We start from the raw sequence: 27,525 nt of genomic DNA, 5'->3' as shown, positions 1-27,525 counted from the left end.
TTCATGCGGTTAACAAGAGCAACCTAGAGGTGTGCATAGTCGAGCCCCATATTATATGGCTCATGGCCTGGTGTGTGTGTGTGTGTGTGTGTGTGTGTGTGTGTGTGTGTGTGTGTGTGTGTGTGTGTGTGTGTGTGTGTGTGTGTGTGTGTGTGTGTGTGTGTGTGTGTGTGTGTGTGTGTGAGAGTGAGCAGGATATCTGGAGAATATATTTTAATGGATTTGCACAAAACTTGGTGGTAAGGCTGGTCCTGAGCCAAAAAGAATTGGTCACAAGTATCATGAAGTTCTAAAGGGGGCACGACACTAATCACAATAGTTTTGCGATTGTGTGACAGCTCTAATAACCACGGTGGACTAATCATTTATTAGAAGAGAGGCCATTATCTGGGCTAGGTTGAAGCTGTACCTATCCGGTCGGTGATCTCCGCCTTGGTCATGACGTCAACATCGGTGTCATCCAGCAGGTCTCGACCCAGGTCCTGGTGCAGTGACAGGTCACTGCGGAGCTGACTGTTCTCCGTCTCCAGACTGGCCACCTGTGTTCTCAGGGTGATAATGTCCTCTGCCATCTTACTCATGGCTGAGCGGTAGTTTTCCACTTCCTGGGGAGGTGGAGAAATGAGACAAATTGTCCACAATTGATAAAGTAGAGCTGATCAGTGGGAGATTTACAGGTTTATGTGCTAGAGGGTTTGTAAGAAATACACAGAGGACTATGACAAACTCAGTGGACCAAATATCAGTCCTTCACTCAAGGCTTTAAGTCAGTCTGCTATAGGCCAGTGCCCATCCTAATGTCAGGAACCATCCTTTGAAATGTATGTAATTTTTTAGGAAACATTTTACAGTCTGTTTGATTATTGCCCCATTTAATCTGTCAAAAATATTTACCTCTTAGATTTTAATTTTTTTGAGTTGCTTACCTTTTTAACTAGTTTTTTTCCTAATAGTCCTTTTTATTTTGTTTCTGTTTTGCAAAGTGACTTTGAGTATTTAGAAAAGCGCTATATAAATTGCATGTATTATTATTATAATTATTATTATTATTATTATTATTAAACCAATCCAATCCAATCCACTTTATTTATAGAGCACATTTAAAACAACAGTGTTGAACCAAAGTGCTGCTCACATTTGTTGGCTAGTGTTTCATCACCACCACTAGATGTCTCTGTAGGCTCATTGGTTAACAGAGATCTACAGAGTATCCTCAGCAGAATATCTCAGTAAGTCTCTCTGCGTCCTCAAACAGGATTAAAAACATGTCTCGCCTGAGCGCCAATGCATGTCTGACAATTTACCATGAGGCTCAATGTTTGAATAATTAACACTGATTTCCCAAGGTTTCCCTCAAGCTCAAAGCATTAAGGGGCGGCTATTAGAACATGATACAAAGGCAAAACAGAGACTTTTATGCAACACGGTTTAATGTTTCTGTAATCGATTTTCTGAAGTTGTGAGTGAAATTGTAATCGCCTCCAGTTCCTCAGTGTCAAAGGGAAAATAAGACCCCATCATGTCAAGGTCTTTTGTCACAGGGATTTGGGATAAACCCTGCTGGTGCATGCATGGAGTGTCCTACTATTAACCTCCTAAGCCCCATAAAAATAGAGAAAATAGCAGATCTACAAGCTCACAATGTGTCGCATAGATCTAATAAGGTTCTCTATTTTTGAACAATTTGAAAGTCCATTTCCAGGGCCGTAGGTAAATCCATTCACCTGCTAAGAAAAGGTGAAAAGAATACAAACCACTGATCATAAGCTTGCCAATTTGTTTTTGAAAGATTATTATTATTATTACTATTATTGGTGTAATAATTTTTTTAAATGCTTTATTTAGACATGGAAGTGGAGAGTATACTGACACAGTTATCGAGACGGAATTGAACATGTTGTGAGTGGCTGACAGACATCAGGTCGGTCAGCTGCCGCCACACGCCATAAGCTTGTTAATGGCAGAACCACTTATTTCCACATGGCCTATTTCTTTTCATGAACAAACAAAAAGTTAAAATATTCTTCACAACCATATAATTTTCTTGAAATTTCTCTTTCTGAGTAACAATGGTGAATTCCCGAGAAGAAGCAATACCAGCATTATGCTGATGAGCAATTACAGCTGGCCTCCATTGTTAAGAGAGCTCTTTTATGACAGTGTTGCACCGCAAAGCATGTGCTTGCTGTGTGACAGCATACCGCTGCATTGTTCCGTCCAATGTCACATGTTCCACTCCATCAGTGGTGTCGGAGCGTGCAACAAAGAGCACAATGCAGGACTAAGAGCAGGGTCTGGGCGTACGCACGAGGGCGGTATATCTATTTGAAGATTCCAATCTGGGGCTGGGGTGGTTGAGGCTCCCCTGGGACACCGGGATGAAATTGAGCGTCTAATTGAAAGGGCAGGGACAAGGTGACAATGATGATGACTACAGATGAGGCCAGAGATACAGGGGGGGAGCTCTGCTCGGGACCCACAGGCATGATGGGAAGGAGGGGGCCCCCAAATGATGAGTATGGGAAGCCCCATCATCTGGGTAGAATAAAAGGGGGGCCTCTGTCTCGCTCTAGGAATGCTGCGGGTGGCCCCTCCTCGCTGTGCTTTGAAGACATTAAAAAAGGGGGCTGGCTTTCCACACTCTCCGTCGCTCCAGGACAATTACATCACAAACAGATGGCAGCCACCGCATATAGGAAGGCACTCTGTGTGTGTGTGTGTGTGTGTGTGTGTGTGTGTGTGTGTGTGTGTGTGTGTGTGTGTGTGTGTGTGTGTGTGTGTGTGTGTGTGTGTGTGTGTGTGTGTGTGTGTGTGCGTGTGTGCGTGTGTGTTCTTGTGCATGTTTTTGAGTGCTTGTATACTGTACGCAAAGGGACTTTATGTGACCCATATTCTTTTAAGGCAATTAACATAATGGCTGTAGTATAAATCTATGCAGCCAGTCACCTTGAAATTGTCCCATTCAGACTCCAGATCTCTGTCTTCTGTCAGATTTTATCAGACAGATGGGAACATTTTATAAAAGTAACAGAGAACGTCGTGTTCACTGACAAACACAAATCCTCTCCACATGTCCAGCCACAAACTCAAGCAGCCTCACTATAAACCGAAATTAGGAGAGGTTATCGAAATGACAACAGAAAATGTCAAGTTATGCACGGGCGATGCCCTTCAGACCCCCGCCGACAGCACAAGTATTGACCTAATCAGACTGGATGAAATGTTAATCTATTCTACCACGCTGTCATTTTGTCTCTAGAGCGTCACACTGGTGGAGCCGAGAGGCTGTCTGTACAGCGTGAGACAGAAACTGACTCAGTCAGGTCTCTGATTTAGGAATCAGGCCAGATAGAGAGAGAGATGCTTCCAACTGGGTGTTGTATTAACACAGGACGCAGCATGGTGTCCTGTCCCGCTGGGCTTTCTGTGGCACCGTCCCTTCAAGGCTAATAATAACAACCATATAGCCGGCATAAGGCACAATCTCTAGATCTGGGATTTTGGCCAGTGACAATTTTGGCCATGGTCCAATTCTATGTATCCATCTTATCTATCCTATCTGTTTGTCTACCCATTTACATTTATAATTATAATTTACAAGATGATTCACCTACATTCTACAAGTGGATTTAAGGATAGAAGAAAGAACTCTAGTACTGGAACATGCATTGTCTTAAAGTCTTTGTTGTTTACCAGTTTGTAGTGCCAGATGAAAACAATACACAAGGTTAAGACGATCACATTAAAGCAGTTCAACAACTTAACTGATACTTTCGAAAGTGTCCACATTCAGTCAATGCCACCCATTTGGTGTTCAACAGCAGGTTAAAACAAATATTATGATTTATTTGCCAAAAATGATTAGTACATGCAGGTCCAACTCTATCTAGAAAATATCTAGGCTTGGTTGCCGAGCCATGCGGCCCATAGGTCAGGAGCCTATCTCCTGTTTCTGTAGCATGAGGCGGCTTGATGTACGAGTACATCCCCTGGACATGATTTCACCCCATGGACATGACACTAGTATGTCGCAGGGACTTACCCCAGATCAAACCCTTGATGCTGAGTGCCAAGCAGGGAGGCATTCAGTACCATTTTAATAGACTGGGGATTTAACCCCAACCTCCCAATTGCAGGGTGGACACTCTAACCACAAGGCCACTGAGCTAAGTTAGCTACTGTAGGTACTGTTGATTAAAAACCGAGGCTAAATTTATAGTGGATAATATATTGGTAGAGGAGATGCATTAAAATGATTAATGTCAAGTCATCATGAATGTCTTGTCCCCTCTTAAGATTCTCTGGGGAGATGGGAAGGACCCCATTTTGAGAGCCACTGTTCTGGGTAAAAGGGACACATCCGTAGTACGCTTTCCTTAATTTAAAAAAAAAAACGTTTTATTGAAAAAGAACAGTAAGGAGGGATAGGAAAGTGAGTGAGGGGAGAGATGTTGTAGGAATCAGTCCCACAACCTTGTGGTTGGCACATTGACTAGTTCAGTCACCAGCACACGTTTGAAATTGTTGATACGGGGTGACAACCATTTTTAGCCCCACCAGCAGGGGCTCTAAGGATGGCTATGTTAGTTGATTCAAACCACTTTAGTCCGATTGGGTGTAAGGAGCAGCACAGCCTCTAGGGGCTGCTATTAGGGCTTAGGGCCCTATCTTGCCTTATGCCTTATGCCTAATCTTCATAGGCATTTTTATACATTGAAAAATAGTGAGAATTGCTGATCTACAAGCACACAACGCGTAGATGTAGATCGGCTATTTTCACTACTTTGTCTTTCAAAGTATACAAAAATGCCCAAAAAGATTAGGCATAAGGCTCCGTGCAAGATGGGGGCCTCAGTCTTGTTCATATATTTTTCATACTGCTCACCATGAAAATATAATATCTATCATAATGGAGAAGTTGATATATTTCCCAGCACTACATGACAAGAGATCCATTCAGCTTAAAGTGGCTTCAGACCTGTGTTTGGAGGGCAGTGATCTCTTGCATGCGGGCGCCATTTTCAAAGTCAGGGAGAGCAGGTCTGGAACAGGAAACATATTGAAGAAACAGGTCATAATCATATTTATTTACCACCCATTTGTAAAAAGTCAATATATTTCACAATTATATATGTAAATGAAAGAAAAAACAACAACAACCATAAACATTTCAATGAATTCTCATTAGTATCCATTAATTCTCTGTGAAATAATGGTTTGTCACTAGACTGAATACCTATGCATGTGCCGTCACCTTTTCTGTAGAGGAGGTACTTGATAGGTTTGGTTGATGTCAGAGGGGTCCCTGGTCTTGTTGCTGTCCTGGCCCTGCTGGGCTGTGTGGTGGGACTCAGACTTGTTTGTCTGGAAGAGGTACTGATAATCTGGTAGGATCTTGGCCAGGGCATCATAGGATGGCAGGTTGTATCCATCTGTCTGAAGCTGTAGGGGGAGAGAATACGTGGTAAGATCATAATTAATTATCTGTGTGGCAATGTGTCTTGACCTGTACACATAATTTAAAAAAGTGGAGGAAAATGAAATCAATATTGATAACTGCTATTTCTGAGATGCAGAAACGATTTAATAGAGTGAAAGTATTATATTAGTATATTATTTTGGATTTGTGTAGAATAATGGCTAACATCAAATTACAGGTCACAGAAAAATAAACTCGGTCATCATATTTAAACTGGCTAAATCATAAGCGCTAACATTCTCCCCTTTTCCTCATGTAACAGCTAGATGTCCATGTTGTCATATACTGTTATAGTTGCATCACATGTTTACTGGTATAAAGGAGTGGGGGAAATTCTTTAGTGCAAGCTCTCCAGCTTGGCCATATCGAATAAATCATATATGGCATCTGCTAAGGAGGTAAACATTAATTAGCAATTATAATAATAATATACTGTAGGTTAGTATACAGTATTTGTACAGTAAAACTGGTACACACACATAAGTTGCCGTTTAGTTTGAAAAAAGACCTTAAGCCAACACTCATTTTCATACATAACATGTTTATACATGCCGATGTTTCAAATAACTGGAGCAGTGCTAACCTCTGAATACTCACAGTGCTTGTGTATGGCCTGTAATACCTCTTCATCTCAACATAGATGCTGTTACATCACTCTAGGAAAACAAAATAAGGGCTAAAGTGTCCACTCTATAACTGGAGAGCCCTTAGTCAAACAGCCCAACACTGCTGTATGTGTGGAGTTCTCAATCCCAGTGCATGCTCAGTGTACAGCCTACAGCCTACATGATGGTATGGTTGCCAGGGAGCAGAGACTAACCATGATAACATGCAGGGATGTTTACCTGCCTCTCCCTCTGTGACAAACACCACTGCTGTGTCTAGATCTCAGCCTACCTGAATAGTTGCGGAGCTGTAGAGTGACTTTGTCTTTTTAGAGGCTTTCATTTGATAGCAAGTCTTGGAGTCCTTAGCTTTATTAAAATAATTTAAGACTGATGGATAAACTGAATGTTATAGCACTGCACAGAAACTGATGGATAAACTGAATGTTATAGCACTGCACAGAAAGCAGAGAAGGTTATAGTGCTACAGTACCATGGAGTTATCTCGTAACCACAACACAACCAGCCATGGCAACTTTTCAGTGCAGTAGCAGTGACTCCATTGTGATGTGAGACAAGGATACTGTACACAACATACAATTTAACATGCCTTGATACAGCTTTTCCAATTCAACTGAGATTAAAACAATAAGCAAAGCAATTATAAAATCAAAGCGAAGGAACAGTCAAATTGTAGCAGTAATATCCAGACTATTTGAAACTGGCAGTTCAAAATCCCTCCTGGGCATTCTAGCATGAGGAGGGAATTCAAAACCTTATCTTTATGCCTGGAAGCAGCATGCAAAAAATAAATCAATGCAATTAAAGGGAGTTGCCAGCTCAGTGAAGGCCAGGCCCCACATGAATGTGCTCTTAGCCTCAATAAGGAGATTGATAGACACCGGCTAATGACGGCAACATAGCGCGCTGTGCGGTAACTGTGGTTCACTATGAATGCTTGTTGCTGAGCAGTGGTAGACTCAAGTACTCAAGTAAATACTAATGATTTCAAAAGAACATATTACAAAGTACATTTTGTACACACACACACACACGTACACGTTCACGCACGCACGCACGCACGCACGCACGCACGCACGCACGCACGCACGCACGCACGCACGCACACACACACACACACACACACACACACACACACACACACACACACACACACACACACACACACACACACACACACACACACACACACACACACACACACACACACACACACACACACACACACACACACACACACACACACACCTGTCCAATAGCTGTAGATCAATGACTATCTTCTGGCCATGGATCTGTCTAGCTCATTAGTCAGGGGCCAATATAGTACAGATCATTGGATCTGACTGAGAATCTCAACCAACTCAATCAGAAAAGATGGGGGAGGGAAAGAATAGACTTACTAGACCTGCATGTCTTTATCAATCTGTAGTAGACGTGCATTTAAAGACCTGTTGGTCTGATGACATGATAGGAGTTTTTTACATTTAAATGCAAGCAGCAGGAATTCTAACAATTTGACATCTGCGTTAATCTGATAGAGACTTAACCCCTCAATCCAACCTTTGAAGGCAAGTGGCAAGCAGGGAGGTTATTGGGTATGCGCCTTTGGTATGACCTGGCTGGGGATTGAACCCCTGACCTCCCAAATCTAAGGGGGACGCTCTAACCACAAGACCACCTGGTTCAAAGGTTCAAAGTTTAAAAAAAAATGGAGAGTGCAAAAATATTAGAACTAGTCTTGCCTTACCCCAAACACCAGACAAGTAATTTAGGATTTATGTAATTCCCTTCCTTCATCTAAAACTCTAATTTCATTGATATTTCAACAGCCATGTGTAAAGCATAAAGATAAATATGACTAATATTATTCATGATAAATAATTCACTGCGTCCTTGCAGCTATGTGCTCTCTTAATCTCATCAGCCGTTCCAACATGGGGGAAAAACCAGTTGGTAGACTCTAATACCACGTTGAATGTAGCAAATTGAACCGTAAACCGCGTATGCCCCGAATGGTTAGGAGTCATCAGTGTAGAGTTGGTGAGTGGAATGGGATGCATGAATGCCGGCGTGCAGGAGAGCAGGACCTCTGTGGCACCAGGTTGGCCACAGAGGTCGCTGGGGGCCTCTGCAAAGCAGCCATCAGAATTCCAAACACACCCCTGCAAAATGCAGCAAATGGCCTCTTCAGTGGAGTGACAGCTCTGAGTCCGACACCACGCGCCGCTTCAATTAGCCTGCCAGAACACAGCCGCTCCCGGGAGCTTTCTCTGCCTCCACTGTCTCCTGCCGTCCCCTACAATACACCCCACCTCTACTTTCTGTCTCTTTTTCTGACCCTGTTAATTTTTTATTTTTCTTGGGCGGAGGGGGTTGTTTATCTGACAAAAGCCTGATTTATACTACAGTACATCATACGACGGTGTTGATTGTGGAAAATAGCAGCTCGCAGCTCACATGTCGATGTAGATACTGTAAGGTAAAAATTTAAGGAGTAGTTCACCCAAATTTCTATCAATGACACACCCCATGAAGCTTTGAATTCAAGGAGATTTTTTAGTTTTTGTCGCATTCCTAAGCCAATAATTTGATGACCGGCGGGGTCTCCAGTAGAAGACTCAAAGAGACTCCTACTGACCAACGACCCGGTCATCAACTTATTGCCTCAGATATCCGACAAAAACTAAAAAACCTCCATGAATTCAAGGCTTCATTGGGTGTGTAACTAAGTAAATAAGTCATTTTTGGGGTGAACTACTCCTTTAAGCGTTAGTCTTTCACTCTTTTTCTCTCTCTGTCCCATTCTTTCCATTCCCTTCCCTTCCTCTCTTTCTTTCCATCCGTCCATCTGGCCACAACAGGCTGGAGAGGAAATGGCAGCCCGGGCGCTAATGGAGACGCAGGTGAAATGGGTGTGAAATGAGGAGGCGGGGAGAGTTGAAGCTAACTGAAGCAGAACGACAGAGAAAAAAAAAGAGAGAAAAGAAATATGTTTTTCACAGCTGCTCTTGTCCTTCAGCATTGGAATCCATCACAGGCTAGTTGGTTCTAGTTTGATGTCAGTGCTGTTGCTGTGGTTACCTTAATTAGACTTTCGCTCAGTGAGAATCAAGGTAGTATGTCTGTTTCTCACAACAATCCACCTGCCGCTTCCATCATTTCTAGTCTTGCATATTCAACAGTTACAGCCATAATGGTACACAGTCAAATTGAACTCTGAGTGTAAAAAAAAATACCAAAAGGTCCATTTGGGTAAATCTTTACACTCTCAGTTCAAAATGCAGTTATTACTAATTTCACTGAAAAGAGCACAGAGATGAGAACAGATGACAGAGGAAGGATGGAGATGGAAGCACGCCACCCATAACTAACAATTCAGAAAACCAGCAGGAAATCTGATTAATATTCATGGACACTATTCAACACAAGGCACAACTATAAAATATGATGTAATTATCATAGCTGAATAAAAGTATTTCTCAAATCTTTGAATGAGAATCATTGTATCAATATGGCAGTGACCACTAAATCTTCATACTGACTGATGCTATTAACCCGAGTCAATATTCAAATGAACTATTATTCACTAATATTATTTACAAATAGAGGCTTTAGAGCAGTCAATGTCATAGGGTCATATTACTAAAATCATGTTAGCATGGTAATGACTGAGCTGCAACTAGACAACATCCAATAACATCAAATTATGTGAAATCCACTTTCAACCAATTGTTTGACTGAAATGAAAGTGGCATATGGCAACTAAAGAAATCCAATTACTGGACTCCCAGGAGTGCAGGCATATAGCCCCCTATGTAATCATATATGCTTGGTCAGCACAAAAAAATAAAAAGGCATCTTCTGTAAGCGGTTGGGACTGAGAGTATAAGGGTATGCAGAAATATTGCGTTAGAGCAGGGGTCTTCAACAGGGGGTCCGGGGCCCCTAGGGGGTCCTCAGAGTTACTACAGGGGGACCGCCAAATCTTTGTGTGATTTTTATTTGTAGATTAACCACTTTAACCCTAGTATCCCTATTCTGCGACGCGCTGTGAGCTTGTAGATCGGCTATTTTCGGCGAAGAAGTTTGGCGTACAGGGAAAAAAGAGCAGACCAATGTTATGTTTATAAATATTGAGGGTTTAAGTGGTTAAATGTCTGAAAACACACATTTAACATGAATCCAATATGTAGTGAGGGTCCCTGCTTCATCTCTCTCTCAGATAAGGGGTCCTTGGCCTGAAAAACGTTGAAGACCCCTGTGTTAGAGAAAGGTGCACACACCCCTGAATGTGTGCACACTCATACGTGTGCATCAAGGACAAGGCACAACTGCAACTCAAGGACATTTGGGGTTGACAGCCGAGGCCGCTCCCTATGGGAACACAGTGATAGCAAAGCCAAGGATTATCAATATATCAAGCACTGTCAATTACCGTTAGGCTGTGGTGAGACCATTGATCTTCACACAAACAGATCGCACACATAAAATAGGGAGAGCATAAGCCGTACAGGTGAACGTTGTGGGTCAATGGTGTTTTATGTATAAAGAAATAATAATAAAAAGAGACTGGGTGAACTTTGATCTCTGGGTGGAAGTCAAGGTCATGGCACTGAAAAACAATTAAGGCACACCCTGGTTTCTCAGCCATTTAATGCCCCACCCACATAAACGAAACATTCTATTTTTGATTCCCATGTTAGAATCCACGGTGCATGACATGTCTCCTGTGCTTTGTTTTCCGTATTAATTATGATTTGCACAACACTGAATTGAAAATGTTTGTAGAACATAACCACAATGGTGGGGATTACAATCTGTAATTTTCCCTTTGTATTATCAATGTCATTCTATAATGACAAATATTGTACTTTTGTATAATATTTTACATCTTCAGGAGTGTAACTTCTCTAATGTTTATACCCATGTAAACTCAGGAGAGATATGCAAACATTATTCAGGCCCTACAGCACAACAGTGCATGAGAAATACCTGTGAAATCTGAGCCAGTGAGCCAATCTACAGTACACCCAGTCCCTAAAGCCTAGCTAACAGCAGGCTAGGCTCTAGGCCATGTTGCACCACCATACAGTAGCACAGCTGTATCAGTGTCTGCTTTTTCCCCTCGTGTCTTGACGTGACCTTTCCAAAATGCGATACAAGCCGAGTTTAATGACTAACACACCAGTTGACATTTACAGAAGGCAGCATGACGTTGAACGGGCTCAAAGAAACATGAAAACGGTAACGTTGCTTAAACCCACAAGGGACCCCGCCCAAGCGTGGAAGATGTAGATTATGTTTAAAGCTCAGATATTATAACATGGATAAAAACTGAAAATCATATAACTTTCCCACATGATTCTCTGTTGACAATATATAAATAATACCTAAAGTATATATTCATGCATATGAATGTGTGCTATCAGGGACAGATCATACCACGTGTGAGGCTATTGAAAGGGCAGGAGGATTGATGAGAGGGTGGTAGGTGTGTCTGTCGCGTGATGCATCACTCCAATTTTGGCATTTCTGTCACCAGGATTGGATTTAAATCAGAGGGCCAGACTGAGGGTCCAGAGATGCCGACACCCTTCCTCCTCCTCCTTCCTCCCCGCCCCTTCCCAAAACACAGGTTAGAGGGCAGACAGTCATCTGATGTGATTATGGTGCTGGGAGTGGAGCTGCACACACACACACACACACACACACACACACACACACACACACAGACACACACACACACACACACACACACACACACACACACACACACACACACACACACACACACACACACACACACACACACAGACACACACACACACACACACAGAGGATGGAAGCCCATGCAATGGAGATCATCCAGAGTCTAAAAGCTGGCAACCTGCCACTCCATTCCCATCTGTGTCTGAGAGTGCAGGTCAATAGAGCAATGGCCATAAAAAACTGGGCCAATGAACCGAATGATGACCAGATAAATTGCATGTGTACGCGTGTGTGTGTGTGTGTGTGTGTGTGTGTGTGTGTGTGTGTGTGTGTGTGTGTGTGTGTGTGTGTGTGTGTGTGTGTGTGTGTTCCGGTGTGTACATTCGGTCAAGAAGAGATGGCTGCTTGTATTGCTGTTTGTGGTGCACTCATCATCTGTAGTATTCTATGCAACCTTGGAGAAGACCATTAATCACGTGCAGAGTGGAATTAATGGCATTAGCCAGGGGTCCATTGGAGGGTTAAAGACGTACATTAGCTTCCTATCGACCAAAAAGAGAACAGGCACAGGGGGGCTTGATGGGATACTGTGCACTCCGTGTACAACATTTACATTTCCAACATCAAGATACGAATGAGGAATGAAGTAGTTAACCCTTCAACCCAGTTTTTGTATTGGACATTGTTCGCATCTCAAATGACCACGCCGGGGCTATTCATTGGGGTCTCTTGATAGACAGCCCTCCGTAGATGGATGATAGGCCATTAGCTGGCGCTGAGCTGATACAAGACAGCTAGACAATAGCCAGGCAGAGCCGGGACGGCTTCATTTGTAAGAGCATTACATCTGTATCGGAGCTGAGCACGGTGTTGCATGTGAGGCTGACAGGGGGAGGTGGGGGAATGTGAGAATATAGCTCCCCTTCGACACGCATTCCACAAGCTGCACAGTGCAGATACAGTTCCCCGCCTGGCACTTCAAAAACAGCGGAGCCCAGGCCCGACCTGTGTGCACCAGGGAGAGGAGCCGAGTAGCTCCCTGCCTCCCCACTCCGGCCTTATCTGAGAGCCGCAGGAGGAGACCGTAAACACAACAGCGGAATTGCCAGTAAATAAGCCTGATAAGAGCCGTCTTAATGACTCCACTGTTTATTTTTAAAGGTAGAATTATGGAGTGTTGCACTGAATGCACTCAGGGCCTTTGACAGTGAAACTCCCAGTGGAGCCCCTGGAGGGAATTGTCAATTCTATGTAAAAAAAAAAGATTTTGCTCAAAAACAAAATGCCAGCTGAAACATTAATGAAAATATTTGTAATCTGAAGAAATGGCAGACTTCCAGTGGACCTCGACGTCCGTGTGGGAATAATAACCGTGTGCCTGGAGCCCTGCCATATAACAACACCCCCCCTACCCTCCTCGTTCACAGCCTTGGCTGTTGATAACCCTGGGGTTGGTCAAGGTCTCTAAGTCTCTCTCTCAGCTCTCGTCTTTAGAGTCAGACCGAGCCACCCACATTCATGAACCACCCACGCATGCCTCCAGTCTGCTCTACTCCCCGCTTTTGTCTCTCAAGGCCAGCTTATATTGTCTTTGCCTGTATTGCTATCTATCCAAAGACTTCATTATATTTGGGCGTCAAATGCCTTTTAGCCTTGAAAATGTAATCGTCGGCTAGGCTATAGTGTAATTGTCGCATCGCGGGTTCGAGTCCCGTTCCCGACGATCTTTACTGCATGTCTCTCCCCATCTCTCTTTCCTGTGCATCTTCACTAATACTCTATAAAATAAAAAGGCAGAAGAGCCCCAAAAAAATATTTAAAAAAAACGCATACTTAATAATAATCGAAAATGTCCCCGCTTCACTTCTGGTTGGAGACGTATTGCATGTCCTTCCACTTCTCTGCCCTGAGTTTCCCGTTTCAAACAAGGAGGAAAGAATGCCATTAAAAATACCATTAAAAAATATAATTAAATTGTCTGCTTCTGTGCATTCTTATATAACAAAAGTGGAAATACTGAAAAGGCCTATTTCTTTACAAAAAAAGTCCTATTTCTTTCCTTTGTGTTTAGATCACAACAACATGGCTGATAGGGAGAGAATAACCCAGACTGTCAAGGTAAGAGTCCATATCAGAGGAGTTGTTCTGTCATAACATTTCACTCCACAGAAATATACAGTAAATATACTATACAATACATTCTATTCATTCAATTTCCCCTTTGTTCTTTGGCACTATTTATTGGCCTGCTTTGTACTGTAGTGTACGTATGACATTATGGGGGGAGGACTCCTATTATACCTTATATTATAATGTCATTAGCTATGAAAACCAGTGCCGTTTTCCAACAATTAAAACAACCATACATTTGTATTAAATCCCAGAATCACGCGAATACAAAACAAGAAGCGATGACCGCAGTCACCCGGCACATCTCACAGTACACCGACAACAGTGCAACAACAACACAGGCGCCACTAGATGTCACTGTGGCACCATTCCATTCCACGTCAGCAGAGTGACCATCACAACAGCTCCTGTGCCTCTGAGAAGAAGTGCTGAGAGACAGCTCCTATAATGGGATGCTCTGTGCGCTGCTGTTTTTAAACTGCACAGCTGCAATGTGATGGAAAGTGCTAGTATCATTATTACTATTCAAGACCTGTTTCCACTCCTCCCCCTCCCCCTCCCTCGGCCTGCAATACTCTCAAACCACAACAGTGCCCGGCGGCGGGGGGCTCGGAAATTACTGTACATTGCACAGCTCTGCTGGAGCAGGACTGCATATATTATACTCCCTCTGAACCCCTGGGCCGAGCCTGCAGGGAGTTACGACGACCCTGCCAATAAAAAAAACATATGCTTTCCCGAATTCCCGTTAACATAATTGCAACGCTAATAATCCTTCCTGGAACTGAGACAGGTATCAAAAATCAAGTGATTATTAAAAAGCATTAACCACGTTCAACCTGGCGTCCCTATTTTGGCCATGTCATTATAGTAGAAAATTATGCAATGCATTGTGAGCTTGTCATATGACAAAATATAACCGTTTCACAATCAAGAACCTATGGTGAAGCTGAATGCTTGCTGATGAGAAGCGTGCGGTCAGGTCAATGTTATTTCAGTGCATCAATTCCAGCGAGAATTATTTCTGCATACTATGGTACACAGCAAGGCCGCTGCACTGAATAAACATGTCCAGAGAGGGAAATGATTGCGATGTCCCTATTTCATCCTTTAGCACCTTTATATTTACATTTCAATCTTTCAACTCTACCCTAAAAGCCAGGTGGGAATAATAATCATTTGCAAAAGATCAATCTGAGGCTACCAAGCCTCGGTTCTGAATGCAACAGAGAGAGAGAGAGAGAAAAAATCAGATACTTTATAGAGCAGCCCATTGCACAAAATCAATACCTTATAAGCAGGCCTGATGAATTTGAAATGTGTCGGTATTGATCAGCTCAATCAAAAGGCTTCTGTAGCAATATAGCAGCGAAACAGTTTTATACAAGTATATTTATTCCAACCAGGTTAAAAGTACTGGGACATAATGTCATATTAGACAATGCATTCTGGTGGTTGGAGGATTATAAAAACGGATACATTTATTTTACTGCAACTGGCATTGTTTTCTTTCTTTTTCTTGCCTTTTCTATATTTACATATACAGCCCATATTTTAAGATTAAATATGTTTTAACTCTGAGAGTGGTCAAACTAAACCAGATTTGGTTACACTTGTACACTCTGAGGATACTTCCTGTGTACAGATCTCAATCAATTTCAAAGAGGTCAGACTCACAGAGCGATGATTATGGGTGTGGTGGTTACTACTGGGAGGGGCTATGTGGGCCTCTTCCTCCTCTTCCTCCTCCTCCTCTTCCTCCTCTCCCTCCTCCTCCTCTTCTTCCTCCTCCTCCCCCTCTCCCTCCCCCGTCTGAAGGGATAGGAGTGGGTCAGTCGCTGCGGGCGTGTCCTCTCTTTCCTCCGGGCTCTCGGGGTCAAGATGAGGCAACTGGCTGGTGTCCACTGTAGCCAACGACGGCGGGTCTGGATGCTAGAACAGCAACACAGGAACAATGCATTACCACTGGCAGTAATGTGATTGGCATCGTGGAGGGTGATGCGAGCGAGTGGCAATACAGATATGGTCTTTGCGGTCGTGGATTGCTTTTCATGTCATCTTGATAACCTTGAAATGAAAGCCTTTTAGTGGGTGCAGGCTGGCTTTAATTGACCCCCCTTAAGTTGAGATACAGTCTAAAATCATCAGTGTTATCCATTTGTAACTCAAGAGAGAGTACAAATGTAACCATGTCAAATCCATTTGGTGACATTTGTATACTCTCTTGATTGAGGATTTTACAGTGTAACCCCCCTCCCCCCACCCCCCTTCCCAACCGGCCTCTCCCTCCACATCATCAACATGGGAGCTGTGCAGTGAAAATCATTTTCCAGACTCCTCCTAACTAACAATATTAAGAGCGGAAGAACCTCGGCTGAACTAATCCAGCTGTTCTCCCACAATTACATTTCAGCCTCTTAGGCATATCTGACATAAGTTTATTGTAACCTTGCTTCCCGGGGACAAGTTGCTGATTGGGTTACATGCAGGGTGAGCGACTATCTCACCATGTCTGAGTATAGCTGCCTAGTCAAAACACTCAGTGTGTCTACCATAGCTTCACTATGCCATGACTGAAGACGTTCATGATTGTTTTATATATTGAAATAAAAGAACAAGACTAAGTAGTTTGTGGGCGGTACGGTTCATGTTTATTGGCAGCGGCAGATTAAAACCGGGAAAGCATCCGTGTCATTTTAGATTTTAGCTATATATGTGTGTGTGTCGCGATTTTTCAAAAATAGCAGATATGCAAGCTCATAGCGTGTCACTTCATGCCACGCTATGAGCTTGAAGATCTGCTATTTTAGAAAAGTCGTGAAAATTTGAAAGCTTTGAATTTTGTAAAGCAAACATTTTTAACTCAAATCTTTGCTTCAGGGGGTCCCTGGAACAAAATATTTTGAGATGGGGGTCCGCAGCCAAATACATATAATTTTGGGGGTCCTTGACATGAAAGACTTTTGAGCACCACTGATGTAGCAACATAAGTTTTTCAGAAAACTGTTGAGAACCAGATCAAAGTTTAAGAGCTCAATTGGAGCAGAAAAGACGTGTTCACATGAATAACCACTGTACAGGGACACAGTCAGGATGAGGCAGCGTCTCCTGTGATGGTCTCCGGGACCCACTCCGCTCTGCATCCTGGGATACGGATGTTCGCTCACAGGCAGAGCCTTCATTAAACTTGGGCATCTGGAGGCAATCTAATAAGCAGAGCTCTGTACCGAGCACGCCCCGGTTCTATCTCTGTGAAATAAGGGGCGCAGGACTGCCGCATGCACTGAGAGCACGTCCTCACACTGTGCGCGCACGTGCCTGTGGACGGAAAGAGGTAGTCACAGGGGTAATGAGAGGGACGGTGCAGGAAAACGCTAAGCTATGCACAGTCACAGTCTCCCCCGTCTGCAGCTACTCAGTGTATGTTTGTTCTGCTACGCTGGGCCACCCACTGACATCAAAACAATACCATGGGGGATGTTACCTTGCATGAAATCAAAGTCACGTTAAAAACACAAAACACAACTGTTTACTCTTTAAGGGAGAGGGGGTTCCAATCCAAACAGCTTGTTTGTTTCAGGTCTATACAACATGTTTGAGTCTAATAAAACCAATCTCCACCCTAAGCACAGTTCTGTGTTGACAACGGTGGTAATAAACCGTGGCTCTTGTGCAACGATAGTGCGCCCCTCCATCCCAACTAGTTGCAGTGAAGCCCCCCGGCGCTGTCCAGAGTGCTGACGAGAACAACAATAGCATCAAAGCACAAGCTCTCTCTCCTCCATACTCCACTCCCCTCATACGGGGAGGGGCCTTACGCTGTGGAGGGAGGGAGGAATGGGAGGCACCATGTGTACTTGATTCAATTAGCAAGTCTGTGAGGCCTCCCCTGGGACTATACAGGCTGCAGAGATGGGGGCTGCAGACCTGTCTAACAAAGACGTACAGCGCGCCCCGTGCCCTTACTGAATCCACCTCATTAGTCAGCCAAGCAAGTGTGCATCCCGAACAGCACTTCACCACACCACAGCACACAAAGCAACATGCCTTTATCTGACTCTTGGCAGAATGCAGCCGGGCAACATCAAATATCCCGCCTTTGTTTGGATTTTCATTGCATTGATTAACATGTGCACAGCAGGGATTAACCAACTGTGTGCAGAAAGCAGAACACCGCATTTTGTTCGTGTACTGTATATTTACACTGTAGCTTACGGCCCGAAACTCTTTGCTTCACTACATTTCTCTCATCGCCAGTAAGTGTTTGAGAAAACGCAGCATAAAATACAAATTCTGTTCAGTTGATGCAAGAATTCAGTGCAGGAGGAAAGAAACATGCTTGGAATGTCTCACACAGACTGTGCCTGAGCATCTGTAAAAACGAATATCTCTTAGCACACATCTGCCATATCCACCAACTGACTCACATCACTGGAAAAAAAGGCCTGGATCTTTCAAAAGTTTCCTCTGTATCACAGAGAATAAACAGAGCCTTTACCTCCTTTGAATGTCAGACAGATAAAGTGGTCCGGCGATATTAGCATTCATGTGGCATTCTGACGCTCCTTTGAAACACAACAGATGTCTGTGTTTCTGCATTTGTGGCTTGTCAGAATTGCTTGCAAGCGACAGAGTGTTACTGGAATGTGAAAATAAAAAAACAGACACACTTAACACCTGTTTGGTATGCTTCAAGCCTGAGTTATACTTGGTTGCGCACCATGTCGCGCAACTAAGTATAAATCACCCTTTACGTAATGCCGTGGTATATCTGTCAACACTCATTTAAATTCAAAGGTATTTTCCAATACATTGAGTGGTATGGGGCAGTTAATTGTAAACATACAGTAAATATGCTGAGACAAATCGTATATTCGCGTATAAGGATCCAGAGGCAGACCATGTTTGATATCGACCCATACAGCAAAATAATATACAAAGTGTATTTTCTTTATTTCACCGTATATACAAAACTATTGCAAAAAAATATTTTGGGCACTAGTTTATATTAGAGAGAATATTATTTGAGTGGCCGAAATATGGATATTAGTATAGCCAGGGTTTCCTGCTGCTATATGGAGCTGTTTCAGTCTTCTAATGGGTTTATTGACAGAAAAGCTGTAGTAAATGCTCACTAGATGTGAGGCTAACGGTGTCAGGATAAGATAAAGAGTGATATATGATGTTTGATCCCCTTGGGAGATGACTAAATTAAAAACCAAATGTGGTTACATTTGGCAATGGATCAATCTCATGTTATTCCCTTTTAATGAAATGCTTTTGATATGAAGACATATATTAATGTGCTAATGTCGTTATGGATGAACACCAGAAAAAATACACACAAAAGGCGCACGCACTGTACAAGTACATGCATTCGCATCCCACCTGCTCATCTACCCACCCACATGCGCGGACAGACACACCTGCTGTGCCCCCATGGCACCTTTAGCAATCACTGTCATCATATGAACCAGAGATAATTACGCCGCTTCCACCCACCAGGCTGGTCTGCTTCTCTAAAACCATATTGCTCCAGTGCAGCAATAACACTTCTCTAAATGAATGCACAGCACTTTACTGCATGACTGCTGGTGCCCATTTATTCTGCCATCCAACTGGAAAGGGAGAAAAAACAAATTAATTTGGCACTTAAGCACCCCCCACCACCCTCACCCCTGCGTGAATAATGTATCACTGTTCCCTCAACACCCCCCACCCCACCCCACCCCAATCTCCAATTCCAAGCTATTATTCAACCCTCTTTTTACGATTCCACAGCTGTCCTCAGTTGAAGCTCTTTTGCGTTAATACACTGAGATAAATCACTGGCATTTGATCTCAATCTGTTCTCACCAAGTATGCCATTCATCATATGTAATTATTACATCCATGTAAAGTACACATTACATCAATTCTCACCACAGTAGAATATATATAGACAACTGAAAAACACCAAAATCTGAAATGTCGGAGGAAATATGGACATACAGTACATGGGTATGATAAATACTAATATAGGCTGATTCAATACAAGGTCATGCATAGATACCAAAATTGAGCGTATGATCCATCGATAATTTTCCCTTTGTGTGAAAGAAGTAAAATAGCTGACGTGTCACTTGTGTATCCTTTTCTGGTCTTGACCTCTACTACATAATTTTTGACAAGCCTTTTTCAGTGGTCTGATTCAGAACTGTCTCTCTTTTGAATACACTAAACCCTGATTTATACTTGGTTGCGTGCAGTGCCATGCACCGAAAATAGCCGATATACAACCGTGATGCTTTTTTCGGTGCATGACACGCAACAAAGTACAAATCAGGCTTAAAACTGTGTCTAAATCTCCATTTGAGAAGCAACCAGGTCTGACGGTTCAATACTAAACGTTGGCGCTGCGGTATAGGACTTTGGTTTAGCACTACAAACAAATACTTTCATGGCATGTTTTCCTACACATACTGTATAGAGCAGATTATTTAGAATATACTTCCAATGAAAGTCAATAACACTTGTTTGGTCCTCCTTGCTGTCTCTTTGTTCACTACAAACCCACATTCAGTCAGACGCTCAAGCCAGAGAATCACAGCTCACTGACAATTATCACTGCTGTTCAGTCACACCTCTCCTCTCTCTCGGGGCTGACAGACGCTGGGCTTTACACTCTCATGTGCCCCATTATTTCTATGCAAATGAGACAAAAATCATGGAGGGGGCACCCTTTGATGTTAGTGCTAATTAGAGAATTTTGCCATGGAGTACATTATATGTGTGACCTCTAACTGTATATGGCTATAGTATATAGTGCACTACAAAAATGTGATTGTGCACCATGACCTTGAGCAACAGGCTAAAGTTTGACGACATTGTAGATTTCCCCTTATTTTAATCATGCAAAAGAACACAGATAAAAAAGGAAGACAAACTACTGATTGTACTGAATAAACCCCTAGGCATTTTGCTGTCAATACACTGCCATGTGTATAGTATTATGACCTCAGCAATTGTTTTCTTTTCTTTGAAAAGTGTTGTCTGGGGACCAGAATATATTCGAGGGGCACACAGGAGAGCCATCGTGGTAGCACAAATATCTATTAATATCATACAACCACCGCTTGACAATGAATCACAGCTCGTAAAGAAGCCAGACAGCAGGAGTGAGGGTAACCAGGCACAGAGATAGAGAGAGATCCAATGCCCTGCTCTGCTCCCAAGAGCTAGTAAATGGCATCCTCACTCTCAGAGCCCATAAAGGAGGCTGCATTAAGATAATAATGTTGTATAGCAATTATTAAAGAGCAATAAAGTAAGTTTAGTACCCTCTCCAGGCAAGTGGCGCCTGCACATATTTTTTTAGTATCTGAGGCAAGCGGTAGGGCTGTATCCTTGTAGCTAGCTAGCTAGGTGGCTCTATGGCAGGGTGTCATTAGTGCAACCGTGTCTTTAAGATCGGCCGGTCGATTCCGAGGGGCTTTTTGGGGGCGATCGCCGAGCAATTTGAAAACCCAGACAAAACCATCCATTCATATGGTCCACTGTCCAATCACGTTCAGGTTTGCTGGTTTAAATGTGAACCCCAGCTAATCATAACAGCAGAGTGGCCAACTCAAAATAACATATAGCAATGGCCCTGTCAGTTTATGAATGTCCAGTTTAGTAGCCAACTAGGCTACTACTATTTTTCAGCCACAACTGAGATGAGAGGAAAAAACAATGAGTTCAGGAAGAGACACCGTGCGACAAAAGACATACGGAACAATGTCCACTGAAAGACAATAATCTTTTTCAAATGGAAAATATATACTAAACGTCTCATCAGCAACACCTGCTCAGGGATGGCTACGAAAGGGAACTTGTAAATACACATAAGACTAGTCCAGCTGAGAAAAAAACAAAAAAGAACTGAAATCTCATTTGTGTGTATATATGTATATGTGAACGTACATTAAACTGGATAAAGTGCTGTCATCAGTATTTTAAGCATGTATTTGTCTCATCAGCATTATAAGCTGTGCAGTGATGATGAAGAAAGGGAACATTGAAAGACTCTTTCTTATAAACGACATCATTTCACAATGCTTTCCCAGCTGGCAATGAACACTGAAGAAAGAAGGAACTGAGGTACTTATGTGCCATGGAACGGAAAACAATGTGTACACACATGAAACTTGAGTGCTGTAAATTATTTTTTGATTGATATGCATAAAACCTTTTTCAGAATTGATCTTGCCTGTATTATTCATATAAAAGCATTGACTTATTCTATGTTTATTTTTATTATTTTTTAATTCTAATTAGCAGCCTATAATAAGATATAAAAGCGGTGGTGATGGTAGATCTCACCAGCCTTGGAAAATGGCTAAGCAGATCTTAGTGCCTGAAAAGGTTGCCTATGCCTACCCCCTGCTCTATACCATGTGAAATATGGCTGAGAGAAAAAGGGATTTGTGGACACAGTGGAACCCTCTGTAATCACATAAGGGCGCTTACAGAGTTTGGTTATACGTATGCTACAGCTGACTCTCTGGAAAAGCAAATCTGCTTTTCCAGTCAAATCCTATTTTGCAATGAATGAGAGTTTGAACTTCAGCTGAGCTTAAAGGGTTCATGGTTCTTAAGGTTGCATACCAACAGGGGCTGATAACACTTTGAACAAGATATACAGATTTCTTGCATTTCCTCTTATGCCTGAAGCCGATAGGAAACCAACTAATTGATCGTACATATGAATGTAGTACAGGAAACTAAATGTATTCACAGATTTTATCCACCCTTTTAAGCAGATTTATATCTTGGCAGTTAATAGATATTATATAACTTACTGTAGTAATTAGTCAAATGTGAATAGCAGAGAAATATTTGACATCGTTCACATTGTAGTTGATTACTGATTTAACTTCATGGACTTGATCATATCATCCATAAATCCATATGGATGTGACAGACCATAAAGTACACAATATGCCAGTTTTGATAGGCAATGGCAGTATTTGACCTCTCACCTCTGAACAAATGAGACGCAGAGCTACACTGACAGCTGGATTTGAGTCTGAGGTTGTCTGGAGGGAGGAGCCCTGTAATTCAGAGGGCAGGCATTAATACACTCATATGCACAGGAAAATAGTGTTAATACAACTCAGAGTGTGTCAAAATGGGCCTTAATTACCTCCTCAGAGTTATATTAACACATCTAGAACTTCATGATTGCTGAGGGAGGCTAGCCTAGGTATCTTGTAGTTGAGAATGATTTAATTGCAGAAAAGGATAATGGTAAAAAAGAAAAAAAAGGGGGGGAAAATACATTTGCTACTACCACAATAACAGAGGGAATAAAAAACACGGATGTAAAAAGTGTAAATATCAGCTCTTTCTCCTCACTCACCCGTAGGGGGAGCTTCTCCACCTTCATCCCGCTCTGCCCCGTCTCAGACATCAACTTCCTGTAGAGCTCCTGGTTCAGAGGCAAAGCGGAGAAGCCCAGGGAACTGCGGATGTGCCAGCCAGCTGAATCCATCGCTACAACAACAACACAGACAAAACAGCACCACCAACACTAGCACACTAATGTATTTTATAAAGCCTGATTTAGCTTGTAGATCTGTTATTTGTGGAGCATGACACCAGTAAATTAAGCATAATAGTTCGGTTTCTCCAATCTCTCAAAACATGCTTGACTTTGTTTTCCTTGTTACCCGTCGATGTGGGGTAGTACTCCAGCACCAAGGCAGCAGTACCGCTAAACATGGTGGCACAGTCGCGTTCCAAAAACAGAAAGCAGTGGTTCCACACGGGCTGATCCTCCGGGGAGCCAACCTTCGAAACCTGCGAGGGAGGCGGGGGTTTGGGGGGGATTTAACAACACACAACAAAGACAAATCTTAGCCTCATAAAAAACGGATTAATGGAAACATTCTCAGAAGAAGACTACACCGAATGCATCAGTATTAAGCGCTGCCTGTGCCCAGATTAAGGCAAGAAAATCTCTGGGTGGGAGTGAGAAGACGTGGTGATCAACAGTTGGCTCAGAGAGGCCGCTCCCAGCAGGCAGTGCTGTTGTGGCATAGCTGGAGTGAGAGAGCATGCCCAGCACCTGGCTGATGTCCTGTGGGGGAGCTGGCAGATGGCATTGACGCTTGGGTGTGCGTTCTCATATGCAGAGGACAACTAAAGCCCTTCTCTTCCTGGCAGGCAGTTCTGAAGCAAAGAGGGCCGGACACCCGTAGGTGAGACGAGGCAGTGCCAGGGAACGCATGGGGAGGGAACGCTCCGGCTCATAATCTAACGGGGCCGGTAGGGGTGTGAAGGGTCACAATGTGCCCTCAGGCGCACAGATGTTTCAGCTCATTAGAGTTTACAGAGCTGGTCTGCATGCTGAACCATGCGACTGAATTATTAATGTCTGCCATGTCTGCTTCTTTTTGTGACCTGGCTCTAACTTGCATGCAGCATCATGATAAATGCAATAACAATAATAATACATTTTATTTGTAACACACTTTATATTTGAACCAAAAAAAAGGGCTTACATTTCAAGAAAAAAAATGATTGAAAAATGTTTAAAAATAATAATAAAAAGTAGTGTCAAAATAGAAAAAGTTTAAAAAGTTAAAAATAAACACAAGGCATCAATATGTCCATCTAGGGCTAGGCAAATGCCTCGTTAAAAAGAAAGGTTTTTAGACCCCTTTTAAAAGCATCAACGGACTGTGGTGCTCTCAGATGGTCATGGAGGGCATTCCACAGCCAAGGCATTGTGTATCATATGCCATACTATACCGCAGAGCATTGTTTAGGGAGGAGCACAGACTGTCAGCAGTGTCATTTACACTGCCCCCAGATGAGTGGTTGTCCGTGGGGACCTCTAGGCCTGAAATGTCATTGGCTGGGGATTCTCTGAGCCCACACAAAGGTCAGTGGTGACACCGGCTCCAGAGATCCTTATTGATTCCCAATCCAGTCCCATGATGCCTGGCAATTACACACCTAAATGACATGCTAATCATGGATGTTCATTCAGATTCTAAGGATTTATTTTGAATTGTTAACTACTGCCAATGCATCCACTTTGATCTAATGTCAGTGATTCCTCTGTGAATCAACTCAAAGACTTCTGCAGCATCCCAGTCTGCTGTTCCAATGTGTTTAGTAATATGAAAATGCTAATGCAACACATTCTAATGCATATGAGTAACAGTTAACCTCACAAGAGCTCTGGGAGAAAGCAGAAAAATAAGCTTTAAGAACAGCGTATAGTATAGTATAACTGTATCGTAAGCGCTTTGGATAAAAGGGGCGATAGAAATGCAGTCCATTTTCAAAGTGCACCAATTTATTGGTTGATTGAATCCTTTATTAGTCAGAAACGTAAACCACACAGAGGTACAGTAAGACATTTAGGCTAAAAGGATAACACAAAAAAGTTGTTATTTTTTTATCAATGTTATTATTCAGGGTATGGTTTAGGTCAGGGGTGGGCAACTTTGATGATGAGAGGGCCACTATATTTCCACATTCACTCCAGAGGGCCACATTGCATATACTGTCGGGCAGACACCTCTTATCTCCATATTTTAACTTTTTTTTGTAAATTAATGCCGTACTTCGAAATTCTATGTCACACAAAAGTAGCAAAAGTAGCCGATCTACAAGCTCAAAATTAATGCAAAGATAGCCACCTGTTTTATGTCTCTCAGGTGGGGGTAGGGAGTGTGTTTAACAACACACCTTCCCTGTTTGTACACACACAGATCAGAAATCTTGAATAGTCGAGCTTTAACCCTACATACATTATTATGCTATTTGAAAATCTAATGTCCGTTTAAAGTGGGTTAAAAAAAAAGCAGCACTGTTTACTATTCGGTTTCGGTTCGGGACGTCCTGTTCGGTACGGGGCCGCTCGGTACGGTACACCGGTGGGGTTTGGTTAGCCTGGTAAACCCCCCTCCCTCCAGAAAACATTTGATTTCAGGAAGGAGTCTGGTCTACAGGCCTGTATGGGCAATTTGGGAGCTGGGCTGGATTAGTACAGTTGACTGACAACCCCTTTCAGCCAATCAGCAGTTATTTCCCTTCAGCCAATCAGCAGCTCATTTTCCAAGTTTCATGTCATGGTTAATTGACCACATATATGAAGTTAAACAACTAAATTATATCCAAACGATATCTTAAAAGTAAATTCCGTGCCTCAAAAAAGAAGTTTGAGAGCGTTTTAAAGTTTTAAAACCAAAACCAAAAACACTGCACAGAAACAATGGCCGCCCGTCCCATTTTTGTCGGCTGCACTCGGTTCCATTCGGTTTCACTCGAACTCGCCACCTGATTGGCCAACCTTCGCTGTCAATCACAGAACATTGAGCGAGGACGCTGATAGGACAGTTCCTGTTATGAACAGTGGAGAAACGCCCAGACAGGCCTGTAGGTCACTCACTGCTGAAATCAAATATAAATGAGATTTCCGGAGGGAGGGGTTTACCAGGCTAGGGTTTGGTACTTTACACCCCTACTAGGAGGAGTTTTTTTCTCTAGTGTGGATCTGCTGATGTGTCTTTAGAGTACCTAACTGACCAAAACTCTTGTCACACTGTTTACAATGGAAAGGTTTTTCTCCAGTGTGAATACGCTGGTGTCTGTTCAGAGTACCTAACTCGGTGAAACTCTTGTCACACTGTTTACAATAGAAAGGTTTTTCGCCAGTGTGAATACGCTGGTGTCTGTCCAGAGTACCTAACTCAGTGAAACTCTTGCCACACTGTTTACAATAGAAAGGTTTTTCTCCAGTGTGGCGACGATGGTGTCTCTTAAGGTAACCTAACTCAGTGAAACTCTTGCCACACTGTTTACAATCGAAAGGTTTTTCTCCAGTGTGGATCTGCTGATGTGTCTTTAGAGTACCTAACTGACCAAAACTCTTGTCACACTGTTTACAATGGAAAGGTTTTTCTCCAGTGTGAATACGCTGGTGTCTGTTCAGAATACCTAACTGACCAAAACTCTTGTCACACTGTTTACAATAGAAAGGTTTTTCTCCAGTGTGAATACGCTGGTGATTCTTCAAACTACCTAACGCAGTGAAACTCTTGCCACACTGTTTACAATAGAAAGGTTTTTCTCCAGTGTGGCGACGCTGGTGTCTCTTCAGGTGACCTAACTGACTGAAACTCTTGTCACACAGTTTACAGTGGAAAGGTTTTTCTCCAGTGTGAATACGCTGGTGATTCTTCAAACTACCTAACGCAGTGAAACTCTTGCCACACTGTTTACAAACGAAAGGTTTTTCTCCAGTGTGGACACGCTGGTGTGTCTTCAGGTGACCTAACTGACTGAAACTCTTGTCACACAGTTTACAGTGGAAAGGTTTTTCTCCAGTGTGGACACGCTGGTGTGTCTTCAGGTGATTTGACTCAGTGAAACTCTTGCCACACTGTTTACAGTGGAAAGGTTTTTCTCCAGTGTGGACACGCTGGTGTGTCTTCAGGTTTAACCAACTGAAACTCTTGTCACACTGTTTACAATAGAAAGGTTTTTCTCCAGTGTGAATACGCTGGTGTTTGTTCAAACTACCTAACTCAGCGAAACTCTTGT

The 27,525-nt window shown here is 42.8% G+C and overlaps 1 protein-coding gene across 1 annotated transcript in view; it reads right to left on the bottom strand.

The window, feature by feature from the left end:
• The window catches only part of ccdc33 (coiled-coil domain containing 33), a gene marked incomplete at its 5' end in the record, with an annotated part of 69,667 nt that overhangs the window by 5,053 nt on the left and 37,089 nt on the right, over positions 1 to 27,525 (bottom strand). The window contains 11 exons of the mRNA XM_080438021.1: positions 410 to 605; positions 4,979 to 5,042; positions 5,255 to 5,442; positions 10,541 to 10,566; positions 12,820 to 12,876; positions 17,015 to 17,088; positions 17,172 to 17,262; positions 17,802 to 17,958; positions 22,947 to 23,018; positions 23,327 to 23,460; positions 23,637 to 23,766. Of these exons, the coding sequence (XP_080294147.1) occupies positions 410 to 605; positions 4,979 to 5,042; positions 5,255 to 5,442; positions 10,541 to 10,566; positions 12,820 to 12,876; positions 17,015 to 17,088; positions 17,172 to 17,262; positions 17,802 to 17,958; positions 22,947 to 23,018; positions 23,327 to 23,460; positions 23,637 to 23,766 (1,189 nt within the window). The remainder of the gene's footprint in view (positions 1 to 409; positions 606 to 4,978; positions 5,043 to 5,254; positions 5,443 to 10,540; positions 10,567 to 12,819; positions 12,877 to 17,014; positions 17,089 to 17,171; positions 17,263 to 17,801; positions 17,959 to 22,946; positions 23,019 to 23,326; positions 23,461 to 23,636; positions 23,767 to 27,525) is intronic.

Source organism: Gymnoscopelus braueri, assembly GCF_963280865.1.
Source record: "Gymnoscopelus braueri genome assembly, chromosome: 9".
NCBI classification, from domain to species: Eukaryota; Metazoa; Chordata; class Actinopteri; order Myctophiformes; family Myctophidae; genus Gymnoscopelus; species Gymnoscopelus braueri.
The sequence above is the reverse complement of the archived record's forward strand: the minus strand, read 5'-3'. Positions and strand labels throughout refer to the sequence as shown.